This window comes from Odocoileus virginianus, chromosome 5 (genome assembly GCF_023699985.2).
Source record: "Odocoileus virginianus isolate 20LAN1187 ecotype Illinois chromosome 5, Ovbor_1.2, whole genome shotgun sequence".
Taxonomy (NCBI): Eukaryota; Metazoa; Chordata; class Mammalia; order Artiodactyla; family Cervidae; genus Odocoileus; species Odocoileus virginianus.
In genome coordinates, this window is record NC_069678.1 from 3,601,645 (window position 1) to 3,624,787 (window position 23,143).

General features: G+C 39.1%; 1 protein-coding gene across 3 annotated transcripts in view; it reads left to right on the forward strand.

The window, feature by feature from the left end:
• The window catches only part of SPAG17 (sperm associated antigen 17), a 250,171-nt gene that overhangs the window by 165,111 nt on the left and 61,917 nt on the right, over positions 1–23,143 (forward strand). For 2 of the 3 annotated variants that reach the window (XM_070467229.1, XM_070467228.1), the window contains exons 27-31: positions 3,875–4,053; positions 4,636–4,795; positions 15,613–15,830; positions 19,844–19,985; positions 21,948–22,102. In XM_070467229.1, coding sequence (XP_070323330.1) covers positions 3,875–4,053; positions 4,636–4,795; positions 15,613–15,830; positions 19,844–19,985; positions 21,948–22,102 — 854 coding nt within the window. The remainder of the gene's footprint in view (positions 1–3,874; positions 4,054–4,635; positions 4,796–15,612; positions 15,831–19,843; positions 19,986–21,947; positions 22,103–23,143) is intronic. The other variant, XM_070467230.1, reaches the window with a different exon arrangement.

Below are 23,143 nucleotides of genomic sequence, written 5' to 3' on the forward strand. Positions count from 1 at the left end.
GAGAAGAAACAATATTGTAGCTATTATGTCTCAGTTTTACTTTTCATTAGGCTTTCTGAATTATTAAAAATAGAGTCTGGACCTTTGTTTCTATTTCTGGGAATTCCTAGTGGTCCAAGTTTTCCATGATGGGATTGACTGTGTGTGCTACTAAGACTGATGGCCCTGGAGGGCCTTCCAAAGTCAAACATGCTATGAATGTACTGAGAGGGATATTGTTTTCAAATTCAGAGACATAATTGTTCGCTGATTGTTTTCTTGATTCTATTATCAAACCACAGCTTCATACTTGTTTTACCTGTCTTTTCTGTTAGTTTCGTTTCCTAGTCTGATGTTTCCATGTTTGTGTTAGAGTGGAAATGTAATTAATAATAACTCTGCCTGGAACACATAATCTTTCTAAAATGTTCCATGTATTGCATGCCAAGTCACTTCAGTCGTGCCTGACTCTTTGTTACCCTATGGACTGTAGCCCTCCAGGTTCCTCTGTCCATAGAATTCTCCAAGCAAGAATACTGGAGTGGGTGGCCATGCCCTCCACTAGGGGATCTTCCTGGTCCAGGGACCGAACCCACATCTCTTGCATTGGCAAGCAGGTTCTTTACCACTAGTGCCACCTGGGAAGCCCATGCATTATGTATATTCTAATTCAAGTCTGAACATAATGACAACATAAACATCAAAGTAGCACTGTCTTCATACGATCAGCCTAGGGCAAGGGAAAGAAGGTGACATAGTGTAAGAAGGAAGAGCCTAGAAACTTGAGTTCTTTCCAGGGTGACCTTGAAGAAGTTATAACCCACCACCCTGAATTTCTTCATTTATAAAATAACATCTACTAAACAGGATTGTTATAAATATTAAATGATAAAATACTTCCTAATCGGGAGACTATTACTGCACTGTTAGGTTTTTGTTTGTTTGTTTTTAATCGTGGTAGCTGTGGTTGTTTTCTCAGTATAAGGGAAAGGCTGAGCACAGAGACTTGCTTTCAAATCTTAGCTCTTACTAGCTGTGTGACCTTTAAGAAGTTACCCTCCATTAATTCATCTAAAAACTCTGGAAAAGAATATTAGAAACAAAAGCAAAAATAAACAAATGGGACCTAATGAAACTTAAAAGCTTTTGCACAACAAAGGAAACTATAAGCAAGATGAAAAGACAGCCCTCAGATTGGGAGAAAATAATAGCAAACAAAGCAACAGACAAAGGATTAATCTCAAAAATATACAAGCAACTCCTCCAGCTCAACTCCAGAAAAATAAATGACCCAATCAAAAAAATGGGCCAAAGAACTAAACAGACATTTCTCCAAGGAAGACGTACAGATGGCTAAAAAACACATGAAAAGATGCTCAACATCACTCATTGTCAGAGAAATGCAAATCAAAACCACAATGAGGTACCATTACACTCCAGTCAAGATGGCTGCTATCCAAAAGTCTACAAGCAATGAATGCTGGAGAGGGTGTGGAGAAAAGGGAACCCTCTTACACTGTTGGTGGGAATGCAAACTAGTACAGCCGCTATGGAAAAAAGTGTGGAGATTTCTTAAAAAACTGGAAATAGAACTGCCATATGACCCAGCAATCCCACTTCTGGGCATACACCCCGAGGAAACCAGATCTGAAAGAGACACATGCACCCCAATGTTCATCGCAGCACTGTTTATAATAGCCAGGACATGGAAGCAACCTAGATGCCCATCAGCAGACGAATGGATAAGGAAGCTGTGGTACATATACACCATGGAATATTACTCAGCCATTAAAAAGAATTCATTTGAATCAGTTCTAATGAGATGGATGAAACTGGAGCCCATTATACAGAGCGAAGTAAGCCAGAAAGATAAAGACCATTACAGCATACTAACACATATATATGGAATTTATAAAGATGGTAACAATAACCCTATATGCAAAACAGAAAAAGAGACTCAGATGTATAGAACAGACTTTTGGACTCTGTGGGAGAAGGCGAGGGTGGGATGTTTCGAGAGAACAGCATCGAAACATGTATATTATCTAGGGTGAAACAGATCACCACCCAGGTTGGATACGTGAGACAAGTGCTCGGGCCTGGTGCACTGGGAAGACCCAGAGGGATCGGGTGCAGAAGGAGGTGGGAGGTGGGATCGGGATGGGGAATATGTGTAAATCCATGGCTGATTCATTTCAATGTATGACAAAAACCACTGAAATGTTGTAAAGTAATTAGGCTCCAACTAATAAAAATAAATGAAAAAAAATTAAAAAAATAAATAAAAACTCTGGAAAATGAAAGTGTCTACCTTAAAGGATTGTTGAGGTAGGCTGAACAAAATGCATATACAAAGCATTTAACATGTAGAAATATATCAACAGATGTTTATTATTTTTTTTATTATTCCTTCTTTGACTTGAAGGGTACCATGAAGGATGTTCCTTCAAAAATATTTTCCTACTAGCCCTATATAGTTCTTGAAATGCCATCATTTCATATTAGTAAACCACTTTATTTTTCCTCCAGAACCAATAGCATTTTATTTTAACTTTTAATACAGAAAAATGTAATAGATAATATAACATATTCATGTGACAGCCAGTCAAAATATTGTTTTCTGTCATACTTTAATCAAAATATTTTTTAAAATTTCGTAGTTGTAATCCCAAATTTCTCATTATGTTCTATTCCTTTTCTTTCTCCTATAGTAAACAAGATTTAGATTTTTGTGCAAGTAGGTTTGTACAAATATGCTATATGTATGCCTTTATAATAACAAATAATGTGAGTAATGCAAAATTTATACAAATTATATTATAAATATTTTTCTGCAAATAGCCTTTTTATTCAATCTCTATTTTGGATATCCAAGATGATACACATGTATCAAATAGATTTATCTAAAAATGTAGATAACATGTAATCAGATGAAGAGGCTGTGATTTTTTAATGTACTCCATCACTGATAGACGTTGGATTTCGTGTTAGTAAATGACTTTTTAAACAGAGAAGAGGAAATTATTCAATTAGCAAAACCTGAGTAGGTGCTGTGTGCCAGAAATTCTCAATAATGGTACTTTCCTTTGGAGGAATTGATTAGGTGCTTTTCTCCTTGATTACCAGTTAAGAGTAGAACCATGAGAAAAATCTGGACTTGGTTAGAGATGAGAAGACTGTGTTAACTTTGAAAGATGGTAAGTGATTTAAAAAGAACGGGACTGAGTGAATGATTTCTCCTGGGGCTCCAGGTGACTGGGGGACTGCCAGGGAGCATTGTGCATCCCTGGAAGAGAGATAAAAGAAAAGAGGATGAAAGAAAAATACCAACAGGAAGAAAAGGCAATATCTAAGACAGCATAACTGCTCACTTCCTAATTTTGTCCTGAAATGTCCTGAACATCAGTAGAGAGAATGGCTAATACATGAAAAAAGTAGCTATTAAATAAATGGCCTTATTTACTGTATAGAAAGGCAGCAAAAAGGGACTTCTCTGGTGGTCTGGTCGTTAAGAATCTGCCTGCCAGTGCAGAGGACCTAGGTTCCATCCCTGGTCTGAGAAAACCAGGATGCCATGGAGCCACTAACCCTATGCATCACAACTACTGAGCCTGCACACCTAGAGCCTGTGGTCTGCAACAAGAGAAGCCACTGCGCCAAGAAGCCCACATACCTCAGCTAGAGAAAGCCAGAGCAACAAGGACCCAGCACAGCCATAAAAAAAAATAGTTTTTTTAAAGGCAGCAAATAATCCATATTTGGGCCATCTGTCATGACATGAAAACTGTCCTAGTGTCCAGATATAAACAAAATAATGAAAAAAATTAAGAAGATGAAACTCCAGCCACACAGCATTGCCCAGTTCACAGTAAGCCTTTTTTTTTTTCTTTTTAAGATCAATGTATTATAGATGAGGAACCCACTTGGGATATCATGGTCCGACAGAACTACCCCCAGAAGGTGAAGCACTATGAGTTCTACAAAATGGTGATGCCACCGCTGGAGCAGGAAGCATCAAGAGTTATCACCAGTCAAGGCACTGTTGTCAAATACATGCTGGATGGATCCACACAGGTAAAGGAATATATTAAATTACACTCTTTCCTGCTGCAAAGTAAAATACAAACAAGCTGGATGTGGGTAATAGTGCTATGACAGGGAAGAGAAACAACTCATTTGAAAAATGAATAATGCTTTCAAAATGACAAAGTATATTATAATTGGAAGAAAAACACTACCTTAGATGGTATACCTACTAGACAGATATTGACAGAAACTAAGTGTTTGATGAAATTTTCTAATGTAGTCATTAGAAAAATTGAAACAGGGTGAATCATTTCCCAATTACAGAGAGGAAGGGTGAAGAATGGAAAATCGTAAAACAAGTCAAACTGATAAAATACATGAAATGAAAATAAACAAAACAGCGAGTAAATGGAAAACAAAGTAATACCATTGTTTTGTACTTTTGTGTTATTGGCTCTCTTGTCTCTGAGCTCCAGATCTCTAAATCATAACATGCTTTATCCTACTGGATCTGCAGGTCAGCAAGTTCCACTTCGCTGAGTCATTTTTAACCTACTGCAGTCTGGCACGGTATTGTTAACCAGTTTCTTCCCCGTTTCTTAGAATGCTCCCCTTTGGCTTTTTCTTCAGATTCTCTTTGCAGATGGGACTGTGAGCTGTAGTCCTGATTCAGGGCCTGTCGGTCTTCCTACTGACAGGCCAGCCAGCGCTCACAGTGCTGACTTGATGGACACGCTTTCTCAGCAGAAATCAGAAACAGCACCATCGGAGACTGTCATCACAAAGAAAGGTAGTAACTGAAGCCTCTCAATTTATAATGGATTTAATCAGTCCAAGAGCTTAATAAATGCTCAGCATTATTATTACTATTATCATGCTTATCTTTTTGTTGAATAAATGCAAATTTCAACGGGAATCACTGCATTACACATTTCTTGATCACTTGGATCTTTTTGTATTAAATAGCAAACATTTTCCTGTGTCATTATGTACTCTGAAATGGTGGTGGTGGTTTAGTCACTAAGTCGTGTCCAGCTCTTGCAACCCCAGGACTGTAGCCTGCCAATCTTCTCTGTCCATGAAATTTTCCAGGCAAGAATACTAGAATGCGTTGCCATTTCCTTCTCCAGGGGATCTTCCCGACCCAAGGCTTGAATCTGGGTCTCCTGCACTGTAGGCAGATTTTTGCTAACTGAGCCACCAGAGACGATGTTAGCTCTCACACCCGGGCCGCTGTTTTAGGGTGAGATGAGCATCAGTGATATCAAGGTTCTGGGTAGGCTTCTCTGTCCTCCTCCTTTCCTCAGAAGAACAAGAAGACCACGTCGGCTCCAGGTGTGAGGTCCTCATGTCGTAACTTCCAAAGCAGAAAGGAAAGAGGGCGAAGAATGGCTGTAATATGTATAACTGAGTTACTGTGCTCTATGACAGAGATTGGCACAACATTGTAAATCAATTATGCTTCAATTAAAAAAAGGTAAATTTTAAAATGAAGAAAGGAAAGAGGGTGAACATAAGAGTTTTCATGGGTCCCTTTTTCCTTTTTCTTTTTTACTTTTTAAATTATGAAATTATGATAACGCATTTATAGAAACTTAGAAAATGCAGAACAAATTTACATACAGTTCCACTGTATATTGCAATTATTTTTAAGTAGATAAATTAAGATTTTTAGTATAATTTGTATCCCACTATTGTATGAAAATTGTTTAAATCTTGATTATGTTGAATGGGCTCATGGTGCTTTTCAGGTCTACTATATCCTTCTACTTTTCTGTATTTTCATTCTATTAATTTCTGAGAGTTTGAAACTGAAACTTCACGTGTCTTTCTTTATCAGGGAGAAAAATACCTCCAGAGTCCCCCAGCACCCCCCCCTCCAGGTCTCCTCTTATATCTCATTGACTAGACCTGGATGGGGCCCTAGGCTGGGAAAACAGCATCCGACAGTTTTGGCTTTTCTCTCAGGAGATGATCACTACTAGTAGGGAGAAAGGAAGGTGGAGAAGAGTTGGGTAAGCAGTCAACAGTGTCTGTCATGGTCTAAATTACTTGCTCTCCTTCGAGACAATTGCAGTTTATACCCCTGCCTCCAGCACAGCATGAAGACGTCTGCCTCCTCATACCTTTGCTTAATGCTGTGGTCTCTCTTCTCATCTTGCTCAGTTTGAAAGGTAATTAACACATCTTATTATATTGTTTTGCCTTTCTTTGATTACTGGTGAGATTAAACATTTAAAGATGTTTATTGCTTTTTTTTTTCTTTTTGTGAATTTTCCATTCACATCTTTCTTTGGTTTACTGTTGGGATGCTCATCATTTTCATTTTAAGAAATCTTTACATATAGGAGATGTGTGCTTATGTAGCAGGCACAATTCTGGATACTTTAAAATATTAAATCAGCAAATCCTCACAACAGCTCTGTGAGGTATATATCTATATATATCTTAATAATTTCAATTTACAGACAAGGTAATTGTGACACAGAGAGGTTAAGTAACTTCCTTGAGATTTCTCAGCTAGTCAGTGGTAAAGTTGGGATTTGAGTCAGGGCAACTAATCCCCAGATTGCACTGTCATGCATTACAAATTTTCTCAATGTCTCATATGCCTTTAATAATCTGTGAGACCAAGATTTAATCTTTTTTTCTCAAGTTCACAGCTCACGACAGTATCCTGGAACCATCATAGGAAGGCAAAGTGAATTCTTTATTATAACTCAAATTTTAAAGAAATACTGGGTCATGCTTCCCAGGTGGTGCTAGTGATAAATAACCCACCTGCCAGTGCAGGAGACTAAAAGACTTGGGTTCGATCCCTGGTTTGGGAAGATCCCCTGGAGAAGGAAATGGCAACTCACTCCAGTATTCTTGCCTGGAGAATCCCGTGAACAGAGGAGCCTGATGGGCTATATGATTCATGGGGTCGCAAAGAGTTGGACATGACTTAATTGACTTACCAGCAGCACCTATGCCATGCTAAGTTGCTTCAGTCTTGTCCAACTCTTTGAGACCCCGTGGATTATAGCCCACCAGGCTCCTCTGTCCATGGGATTCTCAAGCAAGAATACTGGAGTGGGTTACCATGTCCTCCTTCAGAGGATCTTCCCAATCCAGGAATCTCTTTTACTTCCTGCACTGGCAGGCAGGCTTTTTACCACTAGCACCACTTGGGAAGCCCCCTGCAAAAGCAACTCATTCCTTTGGTCTCTATAGTAGTTCTATTTTGTTTTCTTCCATAATGTTTTCCACAGTGACTGTATCAATTTAATTTCCCCCAGTAGTGCATAAAGGTTCTTTGTTCTCCATACTGTCTCCAGCATTTGTTATCTGTGTTCTTTTTGATGACAGTCATTCTCAGAGGTGTGAGGTAGTATCTCATTGTGGTTGATTTGCATTTCTCTGAGGAGTAGGGATGGGGAGCATCTTTTCAGTCCCTGTTGGCCATCTGCCTTTCCTCTTTGGAAAAATGTCTATTCAGTTCTTCTGCCCATTTTTTAATCAGGTTGTTTTTTTTTATTGAGTTGTATGAGCTATTTATATATGTTGGATTTTAACTCTTTATCAGTCATATCATTTGCAAATATTTCCTCCCATTCAGTAAGTTGTCTTTTCATTTTATCAATGGTTTCCTTTCCTGTGCAATATCCAAAAAACCCCAAAACCAGTAATTCAAGAAGATACACCCCAATGTTCATAACAATGTTATTTACAAGTGCCAAGATATGGAAGTAACCTAAGCATCCATCAACAGATGAGTGGATAAAGAAGATGTGGTAAGATGTGGTACATATATACAATGGAATACTACTCATCCATAAAAAAAGAATGAAAATGTACTATTTGCAGCAACATGGATGGACTTGGAGGGCATTATACTAAGTGAAATAAATCAGATACAGAAAGATAAATGCTGTATGATATCACTTTTATGTGAAATCTAAAAAATATAGCAAACTAATGAAGGTAACAAAAAAGAGGCAAACTCACAGATATAGAGAAGAAACTAGTAGTTACAATGGGGAGAGGAAAGAGGAAAAGGACAGTATGGGGTGGAGGATTAATAGGTACAAACTATTATGTATAAAATTAACTACAAGGATATATTTAAAACATAGGTTATATAACCAGCATTTTATAATACCTATCAATGAAGCATAGCCTTTCAAAATCATGAATCACTATATTGTATACCTGTAACTTATATAATATTGCACAGCAACTGCACTTCAATTAAAAAAATAATGAAATAGATTTTTCTTGGACAGTAGTAGAAGATTCCTTGTTGGGTGGATGAAAGTGTTCCTATAGCTTTCTAGACTTCCCAGCTCAGTAGCTCTCTCTCTTATGTATACAAGAGGACTTGATGTAAGGGTGCTCTGCATAGCCACTTCTCTAATTGCCTGATTCCAAAGTCTTCTGCCTCCAGAGCAGTGTGTCCAGATTTCTTCACAGCTCTTAAATCTAAACTGACATAGTCTTTCATTTTTAAACTTACCGTTTAGTAACTAATTCGTGTCCAACTCTGTGACCCCATGGAATGCAGCATACCAGGCTTCCCTATCTTTCACTATCTCCCAGAGTTTGCTCAAAATCATGTCCATTGAGTCAGTGATGCCATCTAGCCATCTCATCCTCTGCTACCCACTTCTCCTCCTGCCCTCAATGGCATCAGGGTCTTTTCCAGTGAACTGACTGTTCTCATCAGGTGGCCAAAGTAGTGGAGCTTTAGCTTCAGCATCAGTCCTTCCAATGAATATTCAGGGTTGATTTCCTTTAGGGTTGACTGGTATGATCTCCTTGTTTTCTAAGGTAAACAGACAAGGTAATTATAGACACCATGAGTCTTCTCATGGTGTCTTCTCCAGCACCATGGTTTGAAAGGATCAATTCTTCCTCACTGCCTTCTTTATGGTCCAACTCTCACATCTGTACATGACTACTGGAAAAACCATAACTTTGACTAAGCAGACCTTTGTCTGCAAAGTGATGTCTTTGCTTTTTAATACGCTGTCGAAGTTTGTCATAGCCTTTCTTCCAAAGAGTAAGCATCTTTTAATTTCATGGCTGTCACCATCCACAGACTTAATTTTTAGAGCAATTTTAGTTTTACAGGAAAAAATTAGCAGAAAGTATAATTCCCAAAGTCTCCCTCTCTTCCAGGCCCACAGTTTCCCCCTATTTTTACTATCTCAAAAGTGTGGTACATTTGTTACAACTGAAGAACCAATGTTGACACATTATTATTAACTCAAGTCCATATAGTTTACATTAAGGTTCTCTTTTTGTGTTGTACAGTTCTATGAATTATGACAAGTATATGTTATTAATCTACCATTTCAATATTATACAGGATAGTTTCACTATCTGAAATATCCCCCAGGCTCTACATATTCAAACTTCTCCTTTCCCTGACCCTGACCCATCCCTGTCTAGAACACCTGGCAGCCTCTGATCTTTTTATTTTCTCCATTGTTTTGCCATTTTGAGAATATCATATCATTGGAATTAGGTAACATGCAGTCTTTGTAGACTATCTTCTTTCACTTAGCAATATGCATTTAAGATTCCTCCAGGTCTTTTCATGACTTGGTAGTTCATTTCTTATCACAGAATAATACTCCATTGTATATATATGCAATGGTTTATCCATCCACCTATTGAGGGATATATTGGTTGCTTCCAGGTTTCGGGAAATTATAAATAAAGCTGCTTATGAACATCTGCACGCATGCAACTGTGTAAGAAACTTTATAGGAAACAGCCAGGGCCTCTTCCAAAGAGGCTGCACATTTTTGCACTTTCATCAGCAATGAATAAGAGTTCCTGTTGCCCCCTGTTCTTCTCAGCATTTGGTATTGTTAGTTTTTGGGTTTTAGCCCAAAGTGGTTGTCTGAGGATGCTTTACAAACAGCTGAGGAAAGAAGAAAAGTGAAAGGCAGGGGAGAAAAGGAAAGATATTCCCTTTAGCAAGGACAGACATAAAAGGCCTTTTAAAATGAATGATGCAAAGAAATAGAGGAAAACAATAGAATGAGAAAGACTAGAGATCTTGTCAAGAAAATTGGGGATATCAAGGAAACATTTCATGCAAGATGGGTACAATAAAGAACTAAAGAAATGATAAGGACCTAACAGAAGCAAAAGAGATTAAGAAGAGGTGGCAAGAACACACAGAACTGTTAAAAAAAATCTTAATGATCCAGATAACCTGGACAAATGTGTGAGGTCAAGTGGACCTTAGGAAGCATTACTATGAACAAAGCTAGTGGAGGTGACAGAATTCCAGCTGAGCTACTTAAAATCCTAAAAGGTGATGCTGTCAAAGTACTGCACTCACTATATCTGAAAATTTGGAAAACTCATAAGTGGCCACAGGACTGTAGAAGTCAGTTTTCATTCCAAGAACAAAGACAGGTAATGCCAAAGAATGTTCAAACTACTGCACAACTGCACTCATCTCACATGCTAGCCAGGTTTTACTCAAAATCCTTCAAGCTAGACTTCAGCAGTACATGAACTAAGAACTTCTAGATGTACAAGCTGGGTTTAGAAAAGGCAGAGGAACCAGAGATCAAATTGCCAACATCCACTGGATCATCGAGAAAGCAAGGGAGTTCCAGAAAAACACCTACTTCTGCTTCATTGACTGCGCTAAAGCCTTTGACTGTGTGCATCACAACAAACTGGAAAATTCTTAAAGAGTTAGGAAGACCAGACCACCTTACCTGTCTACTGAGAAAGCTTCATGTGGGTCAAGAAGCAATAGTTAGAACCAGACATGGAATGATCTGGTTCAAAATTCAAACTGGTTCAAAATTGGGGAGGGAGTATGACAAGGCTGTATATTGTCATCCTGCTTATTTAACTTATATGCAGAGTACATGCATGCTCATTAAGTTGCTTTAGTCATGTCTGACTCTTTGTGACCCTATGGACGATAGCCCACCAGGCTCCTCTGTCCATGGGATTCTCTAGGCAAGAATGCTGGAGTGGGGTTGCCATTTCCTCCTCCAGGTGATCTTCCCAACTCAGGGATCAAACCCATGTCTCCTGTGTCCCCTCCATTGCAGGCAAATTCTTTACCTGCTGAGCCACTGGGGAAGCCTCACTAATTTTAGAGAAATGCAAATTAAAACTACAATGAGATATCCTCTCACACCAGTCAGAATGGCCATCATCAAAAAAATCCACAAATAATAAATGCTGGAAAGGATGTGGAGAAAAGGGAACCCTCTTTCATTGTTGGTGAGAATGTAAACGGAAACAGCCACTATGGAGAACAGTGTGGAGATTCCTTAAAAAATGAGGAATAAAGCTACCATATAACCCAACAATCCCACTACTGAGCATTCACTCTGAGAAAACCATAATTGAAAAAGACACATGTACCCCAGTGTTCATAGCAGCACTGTTTACAGTAGCTAGGACATGGAAGTAACCTAGATGTCCATCAACAGATGACTGGATAAAGAAGATGTGGTGTGTATATATGTGTATATATATATATATATATATTTATACTGGAATATTACTAGCCATAAAAAAGAACAAATTTGAGTCTGTTCTAGTGAGATGGGTGAACTTAGAACCTATTTTACAGAGTGAAGTAAGTCAGAAAGAGAAAAACAAATATTGTATATTAACATATACATTGGAATCTAGAAAAATGGTATTGATGAGCCTATTTGCAGGGGAGGAATGGAGATGCAGATATATTGAGAGAATGGACTTGTGGGCACAGTGGGTGAGGGAAAGAGTGGGATGAAATAGTGGGAGAAATTAGCATCAACTATATGCACTACCAAGATAGCTGGTACGAAGTTGCTATATAATACAGGGAGCTCAGCCTGATGCTCTGTGATGACCCAAAGGGGTGGAGTCGGGGGAGGGGAGGGAGGCTCAAGAGGGAGATGATACATGTGTAATTATGGTGAATTTGCATTTTTGAATGGTGGAAACCAACACAGCATTGTAAATTTAATATCCTTTTTTTTTAATTATGTAGAAATGTACAAAGAATTATTAGTTCACAGACTATACAGAAACAGACAATAGGCCGTATTTACCCCATATTCAAACTTCGACCATTTTTATTCTATATCCTTACAGTCTTTTTAATGTACAATGGCAATTTATTCAGTAGAAGTATATTTAAAGTTCTTGAAGGGGTAGAATAGCTTCTTCACTCCTTATCATTTAATCCTTATTTCTTTAAATCTGAAATAATTAAGTCCTTTCATTGTTTTCAGATTTGCTTTTGTATATTTTGAAATATGGTTTTTGATACTTACAAATTTAGAACTGCTTTATCTTTATGAGCAATTTAACATTTTATCAGTATACATGACTTTTTATTCTAGGATTTGTTTTTTGCCCTATTACTGATTTTATTATAGCTACACCAGCTATTGTTTAGTACTTTCCCAGTATAACTTTTTCCATACTTTATTTTACTTTCTGTGGTTTATGTTTAAAAATGTCTCTTGTGAGCAGTGTGCGTGTGTGTTCACTTGCTTCATTCATGTATGACTCTTTGCAGTCCCATGAAGTGTAATCCACCCAGGCTCTTCTGTCCATTGGATTATCCCATCAAGAATACTGGAGTGTGTTACCATTTCCTCTTTCAGGGGGTCTTCCTGACCAAGAAAATGAACCCCCATCTTATGCAATTCCTGCACTGGCAGGTGGATTCTTTATCACTGAACCACCTGGGAAGCCCCCTTGTGAGCATAAATATCAGTCAGTCACTCAGTCATGTCTGGCTCTTTGCGACCCCATGGACTGCAGCATGCCAGGCTTCCTTGTCTATCACCAACTCCCAGAGTTTTCTCAAACTCACGTAGGTGTATATTTTAAAATTAGATAATTCTGTGTTTTAACCGGAGATTTTAGGCTACTTATTGCATGCCATATTTCTGAAAATATCTATATGTTGTCCTCATTCTTAAAGGAGCTTTCTAGGCTACTCAGTGGTAAAGAACCCTCCTGCCAATGCAGGAGACACAAGTTGGATCCCTGATTCAGGAAGATCCCTGAGAGAAGGAAATGGCAACCCACTCTAGTATTCTTTCCTGGGATATCTCATGGGCAGAAGAACCTGGTGGACTGAAGATCATGGGGTGGCAAAAGAGTCGGACATGACTTAGCAACTAAACAACAACATTCTTGAAAGATAATTTCACTAGGTATAGAATTATAGACTGACAGGTATTTCCTCTTAGTATGTGGACAATAAAGAACTGAAGAGTCTCTTGATGAAAGTAAAAGAGGAGAGTAAAAAAGCTGGCTTAAAATTCAGCATTCAAAAAACTAAAATCATGGCATCCAGTCTCATCACTTCATGGCAAATAGATGGAGGAACAATAGAAACAGTGAGAGACTTTATTTTTGAGGCTCCAAAATCACTGTAGACGGTGACTGCAGCCATGAAATTAAAAGACATTTGCTCCTTGGAAGAAAAGCTATGACCAACCTAGATAGCATATTAAAAAGCAGACATTCCTTTGCTGACAGAGGTCCATCTAAGTCAAAGCTATAGTTTTTCCAGTAGCACTGAGTGACTGAACTGACTGATGTGGACAATAATTCTTCATACTAGTCTTACATTCACTTTTACTGTTGAAAAGTTGTCTATCTATCTAATTCTTATTGCTTAGAAGATAATCTGGCTGCCTTTAAAATATTTTCTTTTTTAATGCAGTGTCAATATGATTTAACTAGGTATCAGTTCAGTTCAGTTCAGCCACTCAGTCATGTCTGACTCTTTGCAACCCCATGAACCGCAGCACGCCAGGCCTTCCTGTCCATCACCAACTCCTGGAGTTTACCCAGACTCATGTCCATTGAGTCTGTGATGCCATCTAACCATTTCATCCTCTGTCATCCCCTTCTCCTCCTGCCTTCAATCTTTCCAAGCATCAGGGTCTTTTCCAATGAGTCAGCTCTTTGCATGAGGTGGCCAAAGTATTGGAGTTTCAGTTTCAGCATCAGTCCTTCCAATGAACACCCAGGACTGATCTCCTTTAGGATGGACTGGTTGGATATTCTTGCAGTCCAAGGGACTCTCAAGAGTCTTCTTCAACACCACAGTTCAAAAGCATCAATTCTCCAGCGCAACTCTCACATCCATACATGACTACTGGAAAAACCATAGCCCTGAGTAGACAGACATTTGTTGACAAAGTAATGTCTCTGCTTTCTAATATGCTGTCTAGGTTGGTCATAACTTTCCTTCCAAGGAGTAAACATCTTTTAATTCCATGGCTGCAGTCACCATCTGTGGTGGTATCAGTTTCTTTTTATTTACCCAAATGAGACTATATTGAGCTTCTTGAATATGTAGATTAGTATGTTTCATTGGTTCTGGAACTTTCTGAATAATTATCTTTTTAAAGTATTGTTTCTGATCCATTTCTCTCTCCTCTTCTTCTGTAATTCCAATTAAACTTATGTTAGAGAACTTTTACCTCTCTTTCATTGCTTCTGTTACATTGGCTCTTTGAATTTCATTCTAAATAATTTCTACATGTCTATCTTTCAGTTCTCTTTTAGTCCTCTGGAAATACTAATATGTCCAGTTTAAGTCTTAGGGTAATGGAAAGGCTTAGCTAAATGTATTTTTCTTCTTTGGTTCCCCCTGTTAGTTGAGTCCACATCTTACACCAAGATCCATGCCCTGTTGCACATTTCATGGTATAAATCTAAACAACCTCCCTGGAGGCAACAATCCTTCACTATCTTTTTTGCAATTTTTTTTTTCTCAGTCTGAATTTACTTCATCACTGAGACTTGACAATACAGGCAGATCTTGTCTACAGATTACTTGTTACTTATACAAGTAGAGTAAATCTACCTTGGTAGAGGAACTAAAAGAGATAGAGATAGAGATTATAGATAGAGATAAAGATAATATTTACAGGGTTCCATGTGAGTTTCTTTGGTTCTGTCTTCTTATTCCAATTGAATGGTGGTGGGTAGGGGTTGAGAGGGATGTGTGTATCAGATGGTTTTAAGTGTAGTAATTAAACTGGACAAATCCTCTCCATGTGAGAGGCCAATGATATGCTTGATTGGTAATGTTCTCCAGATCCAGGGCTGAAGAGAGATGTTTCCTGGAACTGAAATATGACGAAATTAGGGGAAATAAGAGTTAAAATTATACTCTATCATACTAGAGTATAATAAGTCAAAGAAAAAGAACCTTAAAGCTTGGCAGATACATAGGAGAAAATGTAGACTTTAAAAAGCTGGGTACAGGGCTCCAAACCTGGAATCTGGGGAGAGGTAAGCAAGACTTAAAAGACTTAAAATTAATTATCATTAATTGATGATAATGTGTATTGCTCCATAGACAGTGAGCTTTCTATGCATGTGTATATTTGTGGGAGGTGATGGGAATCCAGACAAGGTTCAAGTGCCAATAATAAGATATTCATAAACTGATTTTTTTCCTACTTGAGAAATAATATAACTGATGACCACCACTTGGATTTTCTGTGCAACAGTGTCTGAGGTAGCCTACACTGTATTAAAACTTAATGAATAATTCTATGTAAGTGATATTATAGTTAAACTGTTGTATTTGATTTACTTGAACTCCCACAGGAAAAATTCAGAAAAATCAGTCATCTATGGCACATAAAAATGAAAGCCATGAACCTCCCCCAGAAACAGTTCAAACAATAACTCCTATGGATGTTCACTTAGGCACCTGGTTTACAACTACACCTCAAGGAAATCGGATTGGCACCAAAGGATTAGAAAGAATAACAGACTTGGCCCCGTTTTTATCCTTTAAAGCCACAGATCCTGTCAATGGAACGGTATGACAAACTATTGTATATTACAAATTTTTCTAAATCTTTAGAGTTGTAAAACAACATGTGGAAGAATGCCTGGCAAATAATAAATTTTCAATAACTATCTGTTAAGTAGCTGACTTATGTATAAATAGATGGATTCATCTTTCCAAATCTAAAACTACTGTGTGGTTTATTTGACCAGAGTAATGTATCATGAAATACTAATTCTTGAAGTAAGAGACAGATGATGGATTTTCTATTCTACTTTTAAGACATATGATTAGTGATATCCTATATTTCTTTATGTTAAATGCGTTTGTCTGTATGTCTTATATTCTAGACATGTGGGGCTCTGCCTTGTGTCTACTTCTCGTGTGTACCTGACATGAATTGTAGAAATTTGTTCATGATCCTTGACTTCAAATAATGTACAGTATATTTAATGAGATGCTCATATCAAATAACTCAAAAATTCAACAAGGCCGCAAAGCCTCTATAAAAAGATTTTATTTATAACCTAAGAAAAAGTGACATATGAGTGGTATAGAAAACAATGGTTTTATCTGTGAAGCAGATGTGAAATTTAAACTCCTGGGATGCACAATAGCATTTTCTGTGGGCCAGGCTTTCTGTTAGCCATCTTGCATACACGCTCTATTGCATACACCAATGTATATTATACAGACAAGGAAGGTGAGCCTCAGCAAATGAAGTAATGTGGCCAGGAAGTGTTGGAACCAGGTTTGCAGTCAGCGATTGGTGACTAAAAACTGGGCTGTCTGCATTCTTCAGCTGTTCCTCTATCATCTCACATGGAGCTTTGCACCCTCTAAATCTAAACAAGACAAAGAATTTCCTGCATGCCTTGTCTCTAGTTTTTGGACTTTACCTTTGTTTACAACCACATACTTCTAGTCAGAAGCAGAATGTCTGCTTCCCACTGAGATAAATTTCATTTTCTTACCAAACGTGTTTTCCTTTCTTCTTCAGCCTACTTCTATAACAATTTCATATTCTTCTACCTTGTTTGCTAGTTCTTTTTTATGAGATCAAACTACATATTATCTCAGGATGACTTTTGGTCACTTAAAATAGCTCACTTTAATTGAGCCTCAATACAGATTATTTGGCTTAATATGCAAATTTGATATTTCTTAGTTAATGACCCTTACTTTCTTTTACTGGCAGTGGTGGTGGTTAAGTAACTAAGTCATGTCCAATTCTTTGCGACCGCATGGATTGTAGCCTGTCAGACTCCTCTGTCCATGGTATTTCCCAGGCAAGAATACTGGAGTGGGTTGCTATTTTCTTCCCCAAGGGATCTTCCTGACCCAGGAATTGAACCCAGGTCTCCTGCATTGGCAGGCAGACTCTTTTCCACTGAGCCACCAGGGAAGCCCCTTCCTTTACTGATATCTAGGACCATTATGGAAGCACAAATTGATATTTAGAAGCCTGGATTTAAACATGGACACTCAACAGTCTAATCACAACAATGGTAATAATATTTACTGAGCACTCACTGTCCCAGGCCTTGTTGAGTGCTTTCCACACATAACTTATCTAATTCTCACAAGAAACTATTGCTGTTTCCATTTTACATATGAGACAAAGAAGCTACAAACAGGCTAAATAAATTTTCCAAACTCACTCAGCAAATGGTATATTCAGAATGTGGACCCCAAGGTTGCATTCTAGGTCTCATATGCTTAACCATTATGCAAACAAAAGCCAATGATCATATGAAATAAGATCAAAAGTGACATGAAGTATCACATTTTACAGGAGTGGCACTAACCTTGAAGTGAGGCAGCCATGGCTTTGAACCCCAGTCATGCTTCTTACAAGATGCATGACTTTGACTATTTCTAATCTAGGTTTTCTTATTCCTAAAATGAAGATTATGGTCATTACCTAAAATACTTGGGAAGATTAATACCAGATTAACACTATCAGGTGTTAAGGAAATATTCTTGCTGTTGTGTTCTTTCTACCACTAAAAATGATTATTTCCTGAGCCTATGGTGACCATCAATGTTACGTCATGAAATGTTAGAATTGTTCTAAGTTAAAATCTGTAAATTTCTATACTAGATAAAGAGCTAGTATTTAGCATTACTAACTTGACCAATTAAATGTGAATGGCTTTACAAGAATTCTCTCATTTAACCCATATAATGTCTCTGAAAAATATGTTGATGTTGGCTGCATTTTGCAGATCAGGAAACTAGAACACAGAGAAAGTAAGCAGCTTGCCTAAATGACCTGTGGAGTCAGAAATTGAACTTGGGCAGCTTAACTCCAAAGCTCATGTTCTCAATCCTGCATTCTACAGCAGTATTCCTCATTACATACATAGATGGATGGATATATAGATGGATATATATAGATATACACATCTGTATCATTGGCTGAGAGTGTGAAAGAGAAGAACTTAATGATTAGCATGGACTTCTCTCTGAAATATATTGTTTTCTGCCTACCATAAAAAGATACAAATGTAATTATCATCTTCTCCCAAAAGCCCTAGACACGAGTCAGAAAACAGCTAGCAAACTTCATGTTCATCTGGACTCTTTAGTGAAAACTGTGTCCCTTACAGTTGGGGCAGTACAAGGTAGAAAGTACTCAATGATTTTAAAATATGCATTGTTGTTGTTCAGTCACTAAGTCATGTCCGACTCTTGGTGACCCCATGGGCTACAGCACACCAGGCTTCCCTGTCCTTCACTATCTCCCAGAGCTTGCTCAAACTCACGTCCATTGAGTTGGTGATGCCACCCAACCATCTCATCCTCTGCCGCCCTCCTCTCCTTTTGCCTATAATATGCATTGTACAACTGTAGTGCATTGTTGCCAGTTGGGATCTGCAGTGTACAAGATGTTTTTAAGAGGCCCCATTTGTGAAAGGAAGCAGGGGGGGAGGCAGAAATGGGCAGATAGAGAAGCTGAGCTATGGTGCAGACACCCTAAAGCCCCACTGGCAGGAGCTCAGGAGCCAGTGTCATCCGTCCCAGTGTCCCAAGTCGGGGAGCAGGAGCCAGATCCGTGTACCTCTGCCTCAGCAGAACAATGGGAGTCAGGCAAGGCATCTCTCTGCAGTTGAGGCAGGCGCTGGAAGAGCTGACATCTGGAGGCTGTTTGCCAACTTCCCTCTCCACTGCTGGGGAGCAAGTCCTGTCTTGAAGAGAGACCTGGGCAATGCATCTCCATGCCCACCACACCTTCACACACACATGTGCAGCGGGGGGTTTAGAGCTCCTCTGAACCATTTGGCTACAGGAAACAAAGGTCTCAGTGTTCTTTCAAATTGAAGCACTTACTGGGACTAAATTCTTTCTGTGTTTCCAGCTCTAGTCCACATACCTAAAACTCTTCTCTACTGCTTCACCCCACTTTGGATAACAACTGAGTCCTTAATATGACTTAACAAGCTTCCCAGTATGGTCCCTCACCTTCTAGCCTTGCTCCCACCACTCTGTCCATTGGTCTCTGAGTTCTCTTGTGTCTAGCACACCTTTCATCCATGCTTCCCTGTACCAACCTTTCACCCCATAGTTCCCCGTACCAACACACAATATCCAGGCTCTGGCATTGCATCCTCAGGGGAAGCAGACCACATCAGAACCCTCACTACAGATACCAGTGGTCCCTGGCTTATCTTAAACCTGCAGTTTCCAAGGGAGACGGGCCTGGGGTCATCTTCCTGCATATACCTGGGTCAGATCACTCCTGACATTAGCTTTTGACTAACAAATGTGTGACCATGGAAGGAGCATCAGTGTTGAAGTAAGGCAGTCTTAGTCCAGCATCAGCTCTGGCACATGCTGAGTGACTTTGGGCAAGTTGCTTAACTGCTCTAAGCCTGAGTTTCCTCCAGGATTGTTATAAAGATTAGATCAAGTAGATGAGGTAAAACTTTCACTTTTAAATAATCAGGCTTTTGATGGTAATCATCGGGGTGTAAAAATAAGCAAACTTGGGACTAACCAACCACCTGAGCAAATGATGATGCTCTGCCTTTGTATGGTCAGGTTATGACAACTCGAGAAGACAAAGTGATCATCGTTGAAAAGAAAGATGGTACTCGGATAGTGGATCATGCTGATGGTACCAGAATCACAACCTTTTATCAAGTTTATGAAGACACTATTTCTTCGGAGGATCAAGAGACAGGTAAGCTTTAATTTTTCTGGCGGATGACATAGAGTCTCAAAGAGTTTGACACGACTGAGCAGCAGCAGCAGACGGTTGGTTAATATTATTGTGTTTCAGGTGCATGGCAAAGTGACTCAGTTGTACATATACGTGTATTTATTCTCTGTCAAGTAGATGACAATATTCTATGTCTTTAGGATACGTAAAAACTTCACTAATTTTTCAAAACACTTGTAAGAAAAGCAGGTTTTGTTTTTTTTTAAGAACTCAAATTAACCAAAGAATACCCAGGCAGTTAAACCAGAACCAGTGAGGACCTTTATTATGGTCTTTATCCTCAGCTGACATGGGAGTGATAACAGCTCTAGTTGGCTAATGGATAGTAATAGTGCTTTCCCTATTTTTACCACTAAAAATCTACAACCTGGATTGGTATTAACTAAAAGTTAATAATCATGACTCAATTGTACTGAGCAATTAGATTTCAGACCTGTTTCCTTTGATCCTTAAGGAATCTAATTTTCCTACATAGACGTCAGATATGTCCTCCTTCAATTCTGTCTGACAGTTCTCAGAAAAGCAAGTGGCAGCTGCTGATGAACTGGAGTCTGTTCATATTATCTAAAAGCCTAACACCCTTCCTAAGCTAAATTTAAACAAGATTTTGAAATAAAAATTATTCCCTGATTCACTTTTGTTTAATTCTAGGGTTTATTTGTTGAATGCATTAAATGATTCATTGCCAAATTAAATGCAACAAAATGGCAAGTGAGTTGAAAGAGAGGAACCTTTATACCCTGTTAGAGTGAAAATTTAAAAAGCCACTTGGGTGGGCAATTTTAAAATATCTGGTGAATTGAAAAGTGCATATCATGTGATACACTAATTCTCCACCTGGGTATATATAGAGAGATACTCTTTTGTTTTGTTTTTATTTTTATTGGGTTATAGGGGATGGATTGGGAAATATCTCTGCAAGTCAATTCCCCACTAGAGAAATGTCCATTCTAATTTTCCTGGGATAGCTTTCAAAGCTTTTTCCTTTCCTTGGGAAAGACACTCATACATTTGCACAAAGAAACAAGTACAGAGATGCTTCTTGCAACACTGAGTATAATGCTAAAATATTGGGAAAGCATAAATGTCCATTGACAGCAGAACAGAAAAATAAAATGTGGTTTATTCTTACAAAGGGATACTATGTAGCAATTAAAATAAATGAAGTACCCACACATGTACCTATTTACATAGGCACATATATATCAAGATGGCTAAAGGCCTCAAAGCATTAAGTGAAAAATTCAAGTGTGTGTCAGTTCAGTCATTTTTTATTCTTTTGTGACCCCATGGACTGTAGCCCACTAGGCTCCTCTGTCCATGAAATTCTCCAGGCAAGAATACTGGAGTGGGTAGCCATTCCCATCTCCAGGAGATTTTCCTGACCCAGGGATCAAACCCAGGCCTCCTGCATTGCAGGCAGATTCTTTATTGTCTGGGCCACCAGGGAAGCCCAGTAGTGTGAAACACAAGGTGATATATAACTTAGGCAAATTTAAAGCAACAAAATATTTCTGATATACATTTGTATAAAAGTATTATAGTGGATTGTGAGAAAAAGAAATTAACTCAGAGATAGGGAGAGATGTGAACTTTACCTGTAACTTCTCTCTCATGTACATGTTAAAAATGAAGCAAATATGGCAAAATATTAATGAGTGTAAATTTTGATTGGCAAACATGTATAGTTAAATTATATTTTGTGCTTTTCTGCATGTTTTCAATTTCTCAAAATAAAAAGAACAGTGAGGACAAAAATAGCACATTATATTAATATGCCTTCTCAAACAAAGGCTCCGAGTTGATAGAGCAGTAGCCCATGAAGCAGCCCCATGGAGTGAGTTCTCAGCCAGGCAGTCAGCAGGCAGGCGTGTTCCCCTCGCGTGCATCCTGTCGGACCTGCCCCTCTGCATTTGCCCACAGCCGAAGGTCCCCAGAGGATCACCAGGCAGGTGAAGTGCATGCGGATTGAAAGCTCGCACTACGCCACTGTCATCACCAACTGCGAGGACAGTAGCTGCTGCGCCACCTTTGGGGACGGGACGTCCATCATTGCAAAGCCACAGGGAACGTACCAGGTGAGTCTGAGCAAAGTGAGCGGTGCCAAAGGGGAGTGTCAAAGTGTGTTTCTGACTTTTGGGAAAGCACTCCCATCTGGGGCAGTGAACATTCCCGCCACGTGCATGGCTGTTGCTCTCATCTCAACTGATCTTAGAACACACTTCTCAATATCTTTTCATTTATTTACTTTCTTTTCAAAGTCCATCGCAGAAAATCAGTGTCCTCCCTGCCTTTCAGTACTTTGGGATCTGGGGATCACAGTCATGCTCCGGAGTGTATTTGCCGGGGATCATTTAGTGGTGGGTGAGGGGCACTGTGGGTGTTAGGAGCCCTCAGTGCTGCCCTGTCCCTTCCAGACCAGCTTCACCTCCTGCCTCCTCTTACTCATTCTCACTCTCCCACCCTTCCCACCTCCAGTCTGTCCCCACTTTACCTCGTGTCCCCACGGGATGGGAGGACACATGCGTTCTATGTGGTCTCGGAGGAGAACTAGCCCAAGTGAAGCACAGCTGTGTCTTTGGAGGGCTGGGGAGGAATGCTGTTAGCAACTCCTCCACCTCCTTGCATTTCCCCCTTAAACACAATGCCCCTGGCTCAGCCTGCAGTCCCCCTGGTCTTAGAGGGATTTGCCTTTGCCTTTCTACTTGCTGGCGAAGGGACACAAGTGCCAGGATGTCACCTCTAAGGTCACAGGATACCAAGGGTGCAAAGCCAGAAGGTGATGGACAAAGATTGTTACTGTGAAGGCTACTGGAGCCAGTTTATCCCTCCCTTCTCTCCTGATTCTCCCTCTCATACTGTGCAGATCCTTGTGGGACAAGCAAGGTGCTGAAAGTGAGAGATGACCAAAAGAGGCTTGGTCATGGATGCTTTTTTCCCTATATAACATTCAGAATATCCAATTAAAAAAAAACTTTTTTATTTTGTATTGAGGTATAGCTGATTTACAATGTTGTGATGGTTTCAGGTGAACAGAGAAGAGACTCAACCTTACATATACATGCATCCTTTCTCCCTCAAACTCTCCTCCCATCCAGGCTGCCACATAACATTTAGCA